The sequence below is a fragment of the Oncorhynchus mykiss genome, chromosome 18 (assembly GCF_057628025.1).
Source record: "Oncorhynchus mykiss isolate SJ-2025 chromosome 18, ASM5762802v1, whole genome shotgun sequence".
In the NCBI taxonomy this organism is placed as follows: Eukaryota; Metazoa; Chordata; class Actinopteri; order Salmoniformes; family Salmonidae; genus Oncorhynchus; species Oncorhynchus mykiss.
The window spans coordinates 7,277,744-7,292,925 of NC_143039.1; the positions used below are offsets into that span (position 1 = coordinate 7,277,744).

The following is a 15,182-nucleotide window of genomic DNA, read 5'->3' on the forward strand; positions in this document are numbered from 1 at the left end:
GTAAATATTCTCAATTTATTTGCAATGAGGGAAGGCCTGCACTGCCTGAACATTCAAACTAGTTGAGGGAATAGTTTACAGTGAACAAATTGTCTTCCCCCCCTCTTTCTATTTGCAATAATTTAAAAAGCAAGAAACACGCTCAAGGCAATCTAGTCTTTTCAACCAAGTCGTTGGTCTTTTTAGTGTTGAATAGCCATGCAGGTTTAATAAGAGAGAGAAGGCGGTAACTAACAGCTAATGTTAGCTTGATGACTTCTTGCCTTTGGACATACAGTATTTTTGTCATTAAGAAACATTACCGAGTGATTATTAACCCTGGCCACCGAGTGGAAGAGAAGTTAACCGGTGTCTGAAAAGATGATTATTGAAAACCTAGATTCATTGAAAACGTGGCTTTTTAAAACCCTCGAACCAATGTAAGTAGCTAACTTAGATGGCTAACGTTTAGCAACATTAGCTTGCCAGCATCAAGATGCAACAACATGACTGAAGACAAGGCTAGTATCATTTGGATGCTAGTTTAATGTTTATATCACGTGCCTAGTTATTTCAAAACAAAATAGCAGTTTTTATAGTTGAGAAATTGTCTGTTATCTTGTAATCGATTGGTCTTAAGGATATATATATATTCTAGCTAATGTGTTGTTGTTGTATAGCTAGAGTTAGCATGGCTAACGGTGTGTTTGTGTTGACACTTTCCCCTGTTCTAGTTGTGATGCGGATCCATCTGCCCTCGCTAAATACGTCGTTGCCTTGGTGAAGAAAGACAAAAGTGAGACGGAACTCAAAGCTCTTTGTGTCGACCAGTTGGACGTATTTCTACAGAAAGGTAACGATACTTATTAAAACACATGTTTATAGTTTTGACAGCAAGTGGTGGTGGTGGTGGTGACGTTTTGTCGTCATCTGCCTCGAAAGTCGAAGAAAATCAGAAGTACTTTTTGACTGACTGTGACTGAATCCTATTCTCTTTTTATCGTGCGTTACTTTAGTCTAAAGTAGTGTACTATATACGGAATAGGGTTCTATAGGGCTCTGGTCTAAAGTAGTGCACTATATATAGGGAATAGGGTTCTATAGGGCTCTGGTCTAAAGTAGTGTACTATATACGGAATAGGGTTCTATAGGGCTCTGGTCTAAAGTAGTGCACTATATAGGGAATAGGGTTCTATAGGGCTCTGGTCTAAAGTAGTGCACTATATAGGGAATAGGGTTCTATAGGGCTCTGGTCTAAAGTAGTGTACTATATAGGGAATAGGGTTCTATAGGGCTCTGGTCTAAAGTAGTGCACTATATAGGGAATAGGGTTCTATAGGGCCCTGGTCTAAAGTAGTGCACTATATAGGGAATAGGGTTATATAGGGCCCTGGTCTAAAGTAGTGCACTATATAGGGAATAGGGTTCTATAGGGCTCTGGTCTAAAGTAGTGCACTATATAGGGAAGATGGTTCTATAGGGCTCTGGTCTGAAGTAGTGCACTATATAGGGAATAGGGTTCTATAGGGCCCTGGTCTAAAGTAGTGCACTATATAGGGAATAGGGTTATATAGGGCCCTGGTCTAAAGTAGTGCACTAAATTGGTAATAGTGTTCCATTTGTAACTATACACAGTGACTGATACTCATTAGTTACCTAATGTGTCGGTGTCGGCCCCACTAATCATGCCCTTGTCCTCCTCCCCTCATCAACCGCCCCTCGTTCCCTACTCCCGTCTTCTCCCAGAGACGCAGACCTTTGTCGATAGACTCTTTGAAGCCGTCAACTCCAAAAGCTACCTACCTCAGCAGGACCATCAGCCAGGTTCCGCGGGCAAAGCGGAGGGTCACCTGACCAGGACGGACAAAGACGACCAGAGGAAAGACGAGGTGACTGGTTGAGTCATGTTGACAAGGCACCAACACTTATAGGGAATGTTTACTTTTTACAGTGATGCTACAGGAAACCGCTGTGGTAGAGTTTTAGTGCCTCCGCATAATTGGCATGGAAGGTTACACACCACAGTCTGACAGTAGAGATCTATTGTCCAATAGTATTCTTTGTAATCGGGAAGTGGGGTTATTTGTAAACAGGATGAGATCAATGCAGTTCATCTAGTGCTACTTTCAGGATCTTAGTTCAAACTTGTGTTTTCCAGCCGAGTCGCGAGGAGGACCGGGACAAGAAGTTCTCCAGGAGAGTGAACTACAGCCCCCCGTCCAGCTCCCGCTACAGTAGGGACAGCAGGTCAGTGTGAACTACAGCCCCCCGTCCAGCTCCCGCTACAGTAGGGACAGCAGGTCAGTGTGAACTACAGCCCCCCGTCCAGCTCCCGCTACAGTAGAGACAGCAGGTCAGTGTGAACTACAGCCCCCCGTCCAGCTCCCGCTACAGTAGGGACAGCAGGTCAGTGTGAACTACAGCCCCCCGTCCAGCTCCCGCTACAGTAGGGACAGCAGGTCAGTGTGAACTACAGCCCCCCGTCCAGCTCCCGCTACAGTAGAGACAGCAGGTCAGTGTGAACTACAGCAGGTCAGTGTGAACTACAGCGGGTCAGTGTGAACTACAGCAGGTCAGTGTGAACTACAGCAGGTCAGTGTGAACTACAGCGGGTCAGTGTGAACTACAGTAGAGACAGCAGGTCAGTGTGAACTACAGTAGAGACAGCAGGTCAGTGTGAACTACAGTAGGTCAGTGTGAACTACAGCAGGTCAGTGTGAACTACAGTAGAGACAGCAGGTCAGTGTGAACTACAGCAGGTCAGTGTGAACTACAGCAGGTCAGTGTGAACTACAGTAGAGACAGCAGGTCAGTGTGAACTACAGCGGGTCAGTGTGAACTACAGTAGAGACAGCAGGTCAGTGTGAACTACAGCCCCCCCTCCAGCTACAGTAGAGACAGCAGGTCAGTGTGAACTACAGTAGAGACAGCAGGTCAGTGTGAACTACAGCAGGTCAGTGTGAACTACAGCAGGTCAGTGTGAACTACAGTAGAGACAGCAGGTCAGTGTGAACTACAGCCCCCCCCTCCAGCTACAGTAGAGACAGCAGGTCAGTGTGAACTACAGTAGAGACAGCAGGTCAGTGTGAACTACAGTAGAGACAGCAGGTCAGTGTGAACTACAGCAGGTCAGTGTGAACTACAGCAGGTCAGTGTGAACTACAGTAGAGACAGCAGGTCAGTGTGAACTACAGCCCCCCCCTCCAGCTACAGTAGAGACAGCAGGTCAGTGTGAACTACAGTAGAGACAGCAGGTCAGTGTGAACTACAGTAGAGACAGCAGGTCAGTGTGAACTACAGCAGGTCAGTGTGAACTACAGCAGGTCAGTGTGAACTACAGCGGGTCAGTGTGAACTACAGCAGGTCAGTGTGAACTACAGTAGGTCAGTGTGAACTACAGCAGGTCAGTGTGAACTACAGCAGGTCAGTGTGAACTACAGCAGGTCAGTGTGAACTACAGCGGGTCAGTGTGAACTACAGTAGAGACAGCAGGTCAGTGTGAACTACAGCCCCCCCTCCAGCTACAGTAGAGACAGCAGGTCAGTGTGAACTACAGTAGAGACAGCAGGTCAGTGTGAACTACAGCAGGTCAGTGTGAACTACAGCAGGTCAGTGTGAACTACAGTAGAGACAGCAGGTCAGTGTGAACTACAGCCCCCCCCTCCAGCTACAGTAGAGACAGCAGGTCAGTGTGAACTACAGTAGAGACAGCAGGTCAGTGTGAACTACAGTAGAGACAGCAGGTCAGTGTGAACTACAGCAGGTCAGTGTGAACTACAGCAGGTCAGTGTGAACTACAGCGGGTCAGTGTGAACTACAGCAGGTCAGTGTGAACTACAGCAGGTCAGTGTGAACTACAGCGGGTCAGTGTGAACTACAGCGGGTCAGTGTGAACTACAGCGGGTCAGTGTGAACTACAGCGGGTCAGTGTGAACTACAGCGGGTCAGTGTGAACTACAGCGGGTCAGTGTGAACTACAGTAGAGACAGCAGGTCAGTGTGAACTACAGCAGGTCAGTGTGAACTACAGCCCCCCAGAGACAACAGGTGAGGGACATAGTTCCCTATTAAATTACTCTACTGGACCTGGTCAATAGTGTATAGGGTGCTATTTGAGATTGATCCATAAATGCTCCTGTCTCTGTTCAATGGGATGTCTGCTTAGTGACTTTATTCTGCCTCCTCTCTCTCTCTCTCTCTCTCTCCCTCCTCTCTCTCTCTCTCTCCCTCCTCTCTCTCTCTCTCTCCCTCCTCTCTCTCTCTCTCTCCCTCCTCTCTCTCTCTCTCTCTCCCTCCTCTCTCTCTCTCTCCCTCCCTCCTCTCTCTCTCTCCCTCCCTCCTCTCTCTCTCCCTCCCTCCCTCCTCTCTCTCTCCCTCCCTCCCTCCTCTCTCTCTCCTTCCCTCCCTCCCTCCTCTCTCTCTCTCCCCCTCCTCTCTCTCTCTCCCCCTCCTCTCTCTCTCTCCCCCTCCTCTCTCTCTCTCCCCCTCCTCTCTCTCCCCCTCCTCTCTCTCTCCCCCTCCTCTCTCTCTTTTCCTCTCTCTCTCCCTCCTCTCTCTGCCTCCTCTCTCTTTCTCCTCTCTCTCTTCCTCCTCTCTCTTTCTTCCTCCTCTCTCTTTCTTCCTCCTCACTCTCTCTTTCCCTCCTTTCTCTCTCCTCTCTCTCTTCCTCCCTCCTCTCTCTCTCTTCCCCCTCTCTCTTCCCCCTCTCTTCCTCCTCTCTCTTCCTCCTCTTTCTCCCCTCTCTCTTCCTCCTCTTTCTCCCCTCTCTCTTCCTCCTCTCTCTCCTCCTCCTCCTCTTCTCTGTCGTTTGTCAGACGAGGGGATGACCGTAAAAGGGACGACCGTACCAGGAAACGGAACGATTACGACCGCATCCCCCCGAGACGGGACTCGTACCGGGACCGTTACAACCGGAGGAGGGGCCGTAGCTACAGCCGCAGTAGGAGCAGGAGCAAGGACCGGGCCAGGGACCGGGAGAGAGACAGAGACCGCGGTAGCAGGAGTCACAGCAGGAGCCACTCCAAGAGCAGAGGTGAGAGGGGAGACCGACAGAACAACTCTGGTTGTGTGCAGGGTTATGCTCCTGGTTTAGACAGAAGACTTATGATTGGTTGATTCATTTTGAAAGTCAGTATGTCTGGCTGTTAGACTAGTGTTGGGTTGGAACAAAAGCAAGCACATCCAACGGCTCAGCTCTAGATATCATGACTGTTTCCTTCTTCCTGCCCTTATCCTTCTGATCACAGAGCGGGATGCTGGGAGGTCAAAGTACGAGCCCGATCGAGGAGACCGGGGGACGGAGGTTGGAGCTGGAGAAGGCCTCCTGCCGATCCCCACGGCAACCGCCACGTTCCCCGTGCCGACCCTCAGCAGCACCATCACGGTGATCGCCCCTCAAGGTAACCACAGCAACAGCATCGCCTCGGTGACGGACAGCTGGTCGGACTTCCACCCGGATCAGTCACTGGACCGGCCCCTTCCGCCACAGAGGAAACGTTGCCGTGACTACGACGGTAAGCAGGAAGGAAGTTGTTTTTTTTTACACCGAGACTGTCTTTTAGTGGCCCGGGATCAGTATGACCGAGAAGGATAATGTTTGGAGTGATTTAGTTTTCTTTCTGTCTGTTTCTGGCCTGGAAAAGGCCTTTTGTATCGAACTGTCCTCTAGCTGTGTTACTATACCGTATTGTGTTGTCTTCCTTCTGTATATCTAACTGTCCTCTAGCTGTTACTATACTGTATTGTGTTGTCTTCCTTCTGTATCTAACTCTCCTCTAGCTGTGTTACTATACCATATTGTGTTGTCTTCCTGAGAAAGCCTTCTGTATCTAACTGTCCTCTAGCTGTGTTACTATACCGTATTGTGTTGTCTTCCTTCTGTATCTAACTGTCCTCTAGCTGTTACTATACTGTATTGTGTTGTCTTCCTTCTGTATCTAACTGTCCTCTAGCTGTGTTACTATACCGTATTGTGTTGTCTTCCAGAGAAAGGCTTCTGTATCTAACTGTCCTCTAGCTGTGTTACTATACCGTATTGTGTTGTCTTCCAGAGAAAGGCTTCTGTATCTAACTGTCCTCTAGCTGTGTTACTATACCGTATTGTGTTGTCTTCCAGAGAAAGGCTTCTGTATCTAACTGTCCTCTAGCTGTGTTACTATACCGTATTGTGTTGTCTTCCAGAGAAAGGCTTCTGTATCTAACTGTCCTCTAGCTGTGTTACTATACCGTATTGTGTTGTCTTCCTTCTGTATCTAACTGTCCTCTAGCTGTTACTATACTGTATTGTGTTGTCTTCCTTCTGTATCTAACTGTCCTCTAGCTGTGTTACTATACCGTATTGTGTTGTCTTCCAGAGAAAGGCTTCTGTATCTAACTGTCCTCTAGCTGTGTTACTATACAGTATTGTGTTGTCTTCCAGAGAAAGGCTTCTGTATCTAACTGTCCTCTAGCTGTTACTATACCGTATTGTGTTGTCTTCCAGAGAAAGGCTTCTGTATCTAACTGTCCTCTAGCTGTTACTATACCGTATTGTGTTGTCTTCCAGAGAAAGGCTTCTGTATCTAACTGTCCTCTAGCTGTGTTACTATACCGTATTGTGTTGTCTTCCAGAGAAAGGCTTCTGTATCTAACTGTCCTCTAGCTGTTACTATACCGTATTGTGTTGTCTTCCAGAGAAAGGCTTCTGTATCTAACTGTCCTCTAGCTGTGTTACTATACCGTATTGTGTTGTCTTCCAGAGAAAGGCTTCTGTATCTAACTGTCCTCTAGCTGTGTTACTATACAGTATTGTGTTGTCTTCCAGAGAAAGGCTTCTGTATCTAACTGTCCTCTAGCTGTTACTATACCGTATTGTGTTGTCTTCCAGAGAAAGGCTTCTGTATCTAACTGTCCTCTAGCTGTGTTACTATACCGTATTGTGTTGTCTTCCAGAGAAAGGCTTCTGTATCTAACTGTCCTCTAGCTGTGTTACTATACCGTATTGTGTTGTCTTCCAGAGAAAGGCTTCTGTATCTAACTGTCCTCTAGCTGTGTTACTATACCGTATTGTGTTGTCTTCCAGAGAAAGGCTTCTGTATCTAACTGTCCTCTAGCTGTGTTACTATACCGTATTGTGTTGTCTTCCTGAGAAAGCCTTCTGTATCTAACTGTCCTCTAGCTGTGTTACTATACCGTATTGTGTTGTCTTCCTTCTGTATCTAACTGTCCTCTAGCTGTTACTATACTGTATTGTGTTGTCTTCCTTCTGTATCTAACTGTCCTCTAGCTGTGTTACTATACCGTATTGTGTTGTCTTCCTGAGAAAGGCCTTCTGTATCTAACTGTCCTCTAGCTGTGTTACTATACCGTATTGTGTTGTCTTCCAGAGAAAGGCTTCTGTATCTAACTGTCCTCTAGCTGTGTTACTATACAGTATTGTGTTGTCTTCCAGAGAAAGGCTTCTGTATCTAACTGTCCTCTAGCTGTTACTATACCGTATTGTGTTGTCTTCCAGAGAAAGGCTTCTGTATCTAACTGTCCTCTAGCTGTTACTATACCGTATTGTGTTGTCTTCCAGAGAAAGGCTTCTGTATCTAACTGTCCTCTAGCTGTGTTACTATACCGTATTGTGTTGTCTTCCAGAGAAAGGCTTCTGTATCTAACTGTCCTCTAGCTGTGTTACTATACAGTATTGTGTTGTCTTCCAGAGAAAGGCTTCTGTATCTAACTGTCCTCTAGCTGTTACTATACCGTATTGTGTTGTCTTCCAGAGAAAGGCTTCTGTATCTAACTGTCCTCTAGCTGTGTTACTATACCGTATTGTGTTGTCTTCCAGAGAAAGGCTTCTGTATCTAACTGTCCTCTAGCTGTGTTACTATACCGTATTGTGTTGTCTTCCAGAGAAAGGCTTCTGTATCTAACTGTCCTCTAGCTGTGTTACTATACCGTATTGTGTTGTCTTCCTGAGAAAGGCTTCTGTATCTAACTGTCCTCTAGCTGTTACTATATCGTATTGTGTTGTCTTCCAGAGAAAGGCTTCTGTATCTAACTGTCCTCTAGCTGTGTTACTATACCGTATTGTGTTGTCTTCCAGAGAAAGGCTTCTGTATGCGCGGGGACATTTGCCCGTTCGACCACGGTATCGATCCAGTGGTGGTGGAGGACGTTAATCTACCTAACATGTTCCAAGCCCCTCCCCCTATCCCGGGGGTCGCCCAGCCCCCTCCCGGCCTACCGCCCCCGCCAGGACCTCCCCCTCTCATGACGCCACCTCCCGTCAACCTCCGTCCCCCTGTGCCCCTGACAGGCAGCCTGCCGCCCGGCCTGCCGCCCAGCCTGCCGCCAGGTAGGAATTCAGTGAATCCGTCTGTCATAACGAGTCCGTGGCTCGAGTCGCATGTGTTGTCATTCCAAATGGAACCCTCTTCCCTATTGGGTGAGCTTCTTTCGACCATAGCCAATCGGGTGTTCGCCTTACCTTTATAAAGATCTCCACAGAGACTATAATTCACGTAGAGTGTGTTGATGTCAGACTTGCAACGTTCTAGAATGTTGTGTTAGTGGCGGCCATCTTGGTCAGGAACCATTCTAGTGTTTTATTTAAATCTGTGCCCCGCCCCCCCAGGTCCCCCAGGTCCCCCTCACCAGGCATCAGGGATGGATGCCCCTCCTAACTCCAGACTTGCATCGTTCTAGAATGTTGTGTTAATGGCGGCCATCTTGGTCAGGGACCATTCTAGTGTTTTATTTAAATCTGTGCCCCGCCCCCCCAGGTCCCCCTCACCAGGCATCAGGGATGGATGCCCCTCCTAGCTCCATCGCCAACTCTGTTCCCACTATTGTAACCACAGGGACACGACCCTCCATCCCCCAGCCCCCGGCTCCTCTCTTCCCACCAGGTAGGGGTGTGTGTGTGTGTGTGTTGACAACCAAGAGGGTTGTCTTAAGTGTCAAATCCTAGGTGCAATCTCCTGCCGTTGTGCCCTTGAGCAAAGCAATTAGTCCTCTTAACAGCTGTACAATGTGGCCTTCAGTTATCTACTGCTCCAACCTGTGTGTCTTTCAGAGGGGAAGGAGACATGTTTTGTCTCTGTTGTTATTGTCTTCATTTAGTCTGTGTTGTGGTCTCTTTAGTCTGTGTTGTGGTCTCTTTAGTCTGTGTTGTGGTCTCTTCATTAAGTCTGTGTTGTGGTCTCTTTAGTCTGTGTTGTGGTCTTCATTAAGTCTGTGTTGTGGTCTCTTTAGTCTGTTGTGGTCTCTTTAGTCTGTGTTGTGGTCTCTGTTGTTGTTATTGTCTTCATTAAGTCTGTGTTGTGGTCTCTTCATTAAGTCTGTGTTGTGGTCTCTGTTGTTGTCTTCATTAAGTCTGTTGTGGTCCCTCTCTCCCAGGCCAGTATGACCCTGACATGTATAACCCTGAGGATCCCAGCCTCACCAACACCTCCAGACCAGTGTATCGCCACAGAGTCAACGCCCAGAGACCCAACCTCATAGGACTGACTATGGGGGAGGACCTGCCTCACAGAGACAGAGGTACCTAAACACAACCTGTCTAGATGTGGATTCGGAGGGAAGGTGGGACTGTAATGTGGTGTTATAGTAGAGGGAGGGAGGGAGGGACTGTAATGTGTTGTTATAGTAGAGGGAGGGAGGGAGAGGGAGGGAGAGGGAGGGAGAGAGAGGGAGGGAGAGGGAGGGAGGGAGAGGGAGGGAGAGGGAGGGAGGGAGGGAGAGAGGGAGGGAGAGAGGGAGGGAGAGAGGGAGGGAGAGAGGGAGGGAGAGAGGGAGGGAGAGAGGGAGAGAGAGAGGGAGAGAGGGAGGGAGAGAGGGAGGGAGAGAGGGAGGGAGAGAGGGAGGGAGAGAGGGAGAGAGAGAGGGAGAGAGAGAGGGAGAGAGAGAGGGAGAGAGGGAGGGAGAGAGGGAGGGAGAGAGGGAGGGAGAGAGGGAGGGAGAGAGGGAGGGAGAGAGGGAGGGAGAGAGAGAGGGAGGGAGGGAGGGAGGGAGGGAGGGAGGGAGGGAGGGAGGGAGGGAGGGAGAGGGAGGGGGAGGGAGGGAGAGGGAGGGAGAGGGAGGGAGGGAGGGAGGGAGGGAGAGGGAGGGAGGGAGAGGGAGGGAGGGAGAGGGAGGGAGGCAGAGGTACCTAAACACAACCAGTCTCGATGTGGATTCAGAGGGAAGGTGGGACTATAATGTGGTGTTATATAGGAGGGGGAGAGAGAGCGATTCTCTATCCTGACTGGTCAAGGTCTCGTCTGATCTCGTCAGTCCAGTCACATAGTTGTTTAATGAATTCCCAGATCAGATGCCCAACAGAATGAGGATTGTTCTGGACTCGGCCTCCAGGAAGAGATCTGCTGTCTCACACCACGGAGCAATGCTCCCCAAGAAACCCTGGTCCGACAAGTAAGAACACACACACACACACACACACACACACGTTGGTCCGACAAGCAAGAACACACACACACACACACACACACACACACACACACACACACGCACACACGTTGGTCCGACAAGCAAGAACACACACCTTGAGACTGTGAGACAGTTGATTTGGCATGAGACACAGACCACAACAGGTAATATACCTGGGGGTTCAGACAGAACATTAAACCATCATAGACCACAACAGGTAATATACCTGGGGGTTCAGACAGAACATTAAACCATCATAGACCACAACAGGTAATATACCTGGGGGTTCAGACAGAACATTAAACCATCATAGACCACAACAGGTAATATACCTGGGGGTTCAGACAGAACATTAGAGAACCATCATAGACCACAACAGGTAATATACCTGGGGGGTCAGACAGAACATTAGAGAACCATCATAGACCACAATAGGTAATATACCTGGGGGTTCAGACAGAACATTAGAGAACCGTCATAGACCACAACAGGTAATATACCTGGGGGTTCAGACAGAACATTAGAGAACCATCATAGACCACAACAGGTAATATACCTGGGGGTTCAGACAGAACATTAGAGAACCATCATAGACCACAACAGGTAATATACCTGGGGGTTCAGACAGAACATTAAACCATCATAGACCACAACAGGTAATATACCTGGGGGTTCAGACAGAACATTAGAGAACCATCATAGACCACAACAGGTAATATACCTGGGGGTTCAGACAGAACATTAGAGAACCATCATAGACCACAACAGGTAATATACCTGGGGGTTCAGACAGAACATTAAACCATCATAGACCACAACAGGTAATATACCTGGGGGTTCAGACAGAACATTAAACCATCATAGACCACAACAGGTAATATACCTGGGGGTTCAGACAGAACATTAGAGAACCATCATAGACCACAACAGGTAATATACCTGGGGGTTCAGACAGAACATTAGAGAACCATCATAGACCACAACAGGTAATATACCTGGGGGTTCAGACAGAACATTAAACCATCATAGACCACAACAGGTAATATACCTGGGGGTTCAGACAGAACATTAGAGAACCATCATAGACCACAACAGGTAATATACCTGGGGGTTCAGACAGAACATTAGAGAACCATCATAGACCACAACAGGTAATATACCTGGGGGTTCAGACAGAACATTAAACCATCATAGACCACAACAGGTAATATACCTGGGGGTTCAGACAGAAGCAGTACGGTAGCTGTTTCTTGTAAACAACAAGCAGTACGGTAGCTGTTTCTTGTAAACAACAAGCAGTACGGTAGCTGTTTCTTGTAAACAACAAGCAGTACGGTAGCTGTTTCTTGTAAACAACAAGCAGTACGGTAGCTGTTTCTGGTAAACAACAAGCAGTACGGTAGCTGTTTCTGGTCAACAACAAGCAGTACGGTAGCTGTTTCTGGTCAACAACAAACAGTACGGTAGCTGTTCCTGGTAAACAACAAGCAGTACGGTAGCTGTTTCTTGTAAACAACAAGCAGTACGGTAGCTGTTTCTGGTAAACAACAAGCAGTATGGTAGCTGTTTCTGGTAAACAACAAGCAGTACGGTAGCTGTTTCTTGTAAACAACAAGCAGTACGGTAGCTGTTTCTGGTAAACAACAAGCAGTACGGTAGCTGTTTCTGGTAAACAACAAGCAGTACGGTAGCTGTTCCTGTAGCTGTTCCTGTAATCTCCATGTGTTCTGTCAGACCTAACTTCAACCAGCAGAACCTCCAGGGTGGGTTCCACAACAAGAACCCTCAGAACCAGAACCAGAAGGCTCCGTTTGGGTCAAACACCAAGCTGTCGGTCCTTCAGATCCCCCAGGGACTCAACAACATCTCCAAGCTTAACCAACACTTCAGCAAGTTCGGGACTATCGTCAACCTGCAGGTTCGACTGATTGGCTAACGATACCGTTCTGCTTTAAGCAGTGTTTTGTTGTTGTTGGCGTTATTGGCACACTACTCCCTATTTAGTGCACTTCTTCTTAGTGAGTGAGGGTTAACATATAACCCTATCTTCCTCACTCCCTTGCTCCTTCCTCTCTTCCCCTGCTCACCCTCCCTCCCGTTTCTCTCTCTCTGTCTCTCTGTCTCTCTGTCTCTCTGTCTCTCTGTCTCTCTGTCTCTCTGTGTCTCTGTGTCTCTGTGTCTCTGTGTCTCTGTCTCTCTGTCTCTCTCTCTCTCTCTCTGTGTCTCTCTCTGTGTCTCTGTGTCTCTCTCTCTGTGTTTCTGTGTCTCTGTGTCTCTGTGTCTCTGTGTCTCTGTGTCTCTGTGTCTCTGTCTCTCTGTCTCTCTGTCTCTCTCTCTCTCTCTGTGTCTCTCTCTGTGTCTCTCTCTCTCTCTCCCTGTGTCTCTGTGTCTCTCTGTGTTTCTGTGTCTCTCTCTCTCTGTCCGTCCATCCATTGTCGTCGTCGTCCCCAGGTAACCTATGGTAATGACCCGGAGGGGGCCCTGATCCAGTTCGACAGTCACGAGGAGGCTAAGCGTGCCCTGCAGAGTCCTGAGGCTGTTCTCAACAACCGCTTCATTAGAGTCCTCTGGCACTGTGAGGACGAGATGGGACAGCAGGGAATGGGACAGCAGGGAATGGGACAGCAGGGACAGCAGGGAATGGGACAGCAGGGACAGCAACACCATCAACCACAGCCACTCATGGTAAGTCCACATCCCAAATATGGCAGCCTATTCCCTTAAAAGTGCACTTATTTTCTACCAGAGCTCTATGGACCCCGGTCAAAAGTGGTGCACTTGGATTTAGGAAGCACCTTTCATTCATTCAGCCATTTTGACCAAATGGCCGTTGGTTATTAGTGGCCTCAGATCCAGAGTTTTTCCTGCTGGTCTTTGACCTAGCCTGTTGCCGTTGACCTAGCCTGTTGTCGTTTGACCTAGCCTGTTGTCGTTGACCTACTAGCCTGTTGTCGTTGACCTACTAGCCTGTTGTCGTTGACCTACTAGCCTGTTGTCGTTGACCTAGCCTGTTGTCGTTGACCTACTAGCCTGTTGTCGTTGACCTACTAGCCTGTTGTCGTTGACCTACTAGCCTGTTGTCGTTGACCTACTAGCCTGTTGTCGTTGACCTACTAGCCTGTTGTCGTTGACCTACTAGCCTGTTGTCGTTGACCTACTAGCCTGTTGTCGTTGACCTACTAGCCTGTTGTCGTTGACCTAGCCTGTTGTCGTTGACCTACTAGCCTGTTGTCGTTGACCTACTAGCCTGTTGTCGTTGACCTACTAGCCTGTTGTCGTTGACCTACTAGCCTGTTGTCGTTGACCTACTAGCCTGTTGTCGTTGACCTACTAGCCTGTTGTCGTTGACCTACTAGCCTGTTGTCGTTGACCTACTAGCCTGTTGTCGTTGACCTACTAGCCTGTTGTCGTTGACCGAGCCTAGCCTGTTGTCGTTTGACCTACTAGTCTGTTGTCGTTGACCTAGCCTGTTGTCGTTGACCTACTAGCCTGTTGTCGTTGACCGAGCCTAGCCTGTTGTCGTTGACCGAGCCTAGCCTGTTGTCGTTGACCGAGCCTAGCCTGTTGTTGTTGACCGAGCCTAGCCTGTTGTCGTTGACCGAGCCTAGCCTGTTGTCGTTGACCGAGCCTAGCCTGTTGTCGTTGACCGAGCCTAGCCTGTTGTCGTTGACCGAGCCTAGCCTGTTGTCGTTGACCGAGCCTAGCCTGTTGTCGTTGACCGAGCCTAGCCTGTTGTCGTTGACCGAGCCTGTTGTCGTTGACCGAGCCTGTTGTCGTTGACCGAGCCTGTTGTCGTTGACCGAGCCTGTTGTCGTTGACCGAGCCTGTTGTCGTTGACCGAGCCTGTTGTCGTTGACCGAGCCTGTTGTCGTTGACCGAGCCTAGCCTGTTGTCGTTGACCGAGCCTAGCCTGTTGTCGTTGACCGAGCCTAGCCTGTTGTCGTTGACCGAGCCTAGCCTGTTGTCGTTGACCGAGCCTAGCCTGTTGTCGTTGACCGAGCCGAGCCTGTTGTCGTTGACCGAGCCTGTTGTCGTTGACCGAGCCTGTTGTCGTTGACCGAGCCTAGCCTGTTGTCGTTGACCGAGCCTAGCCTGTTGTCGTTGACCGAGCCTAGCCTGTTGTCGTTGACCGAGCCTAGCCTGTTGTCGTTGACCGAGCCTGTTGTCGTTGACCGAGCCTGTTGTCGTTGACCTAGCCTGTTGTCGTTGACCGAGCCTAGCCTGTTGTCGTTGACCGAGCCTAGCCTGTTGTCGTTGACCGAGCCTGTTGTCGTTGACCGAGCCTGTTGTCGTTGACCGAGCCTGTTGTCGTTGACCGAGCCTGTTGTCGTTGACCGAGCCTGTTGTCGTTGACCGAGCCTGTTGTCGTTGACCGAGCCTGTTGTCGTTGACCGAGCCTGTTGTCGTTGACCGAGCCTGTTGTCGTTGACCGAGCCTGTTGTCGTTGACCGAGCCTGTTGTCGTTGACCGAGCCTGTTGTCGTTGACCGAGCCTGTTGTCGTTGACCGAGCCTGTTGTCGTTGACCGAGCCTGTTGTCGTTGACCGAGCCTGTTGTCGTTGACCGAGCCTAGCCTGTTGTCGATGCCCTACTAGCCTGTTGTCGTTGACCGAGCCTAGCCTGTTGTCGTTGACCGAGCCTAGCCTGTTGTCGTTGACCGAGCCTAGCCTGTTGTCGTTGACCGAGCCTAGCCTGTTGTCGTTGACCGAGCCTAGCCTGTTGTCGTTGACCGAGCCTAGCCTGTTGTCGTTGACCGAGCCTAGCCTGTTGTCGTTGACCGAGCCTAGCCTGTTGTCGTTGACCGAGCCTA

General features: G+C 49.2%; 1 protein-coding gene across 7 annotated transcripts in view; it reads left to right on the forward strand.

The window, feature by feature from the left end:
• Window positions 1-15,182, forward strand: part of LOC110515393 (RNA-binding protein 26) — a 31,158-nt gene continuing 15,976 nt past the window's right edge. For 5 of the 7 annotated variants that reach the window (XM_090207020.1, XM_090207022.1, XM_090207026.1 and 2 more), the window contains exons 1-12: window positions 1-419; window positions 714-832; window positions 1,726-1,868; window positions 2,138-2,226; window positions 4,793-5,010; window positions 5,225-5,491; window positions 8,050-8,301; window positions 8,729-8,854; window positions 9,345-9,488; window positions 10,253-10,358; window positions 12,108-12,291; window positions 12,825-13,058. In XM_090207020.1, the coding sequence (XP_090063146.1) occupies window positions 361-419; window positions 714-832; window positions 1,726-1,868; window positions 2,138-2,226; window positions 4,793-5,010; window positions 5,225-5,491; window positions 8,050-8,301; window positions 8,729-8,854; window positions 9,345-9,488; window positions 10,253-10,358; window positions 12,108-12,291; window positions 12,825-13,058 (1,941 nt within the window). In that variant the 5' untranslated portion in view covers window positions 1-360. The remainder of the gene's footprint in view (window positions 420-713; window positions 833-1,725; window positions 1,869-2,137; window positions 2,227-4,792; window positions 5,011-5,224; window positions 5,492-8,049; window positions 8,302-8,728; window positions 8,855-9,344; window positions 9,489-10,252; window positions 10,359-12,107; window positions 12,292-12,824; window positions 13,059-15,182) is intronic. The other 2 variants (XM_090207024.1, XM_090207025.1) reach the window with 1 other exon arrangement.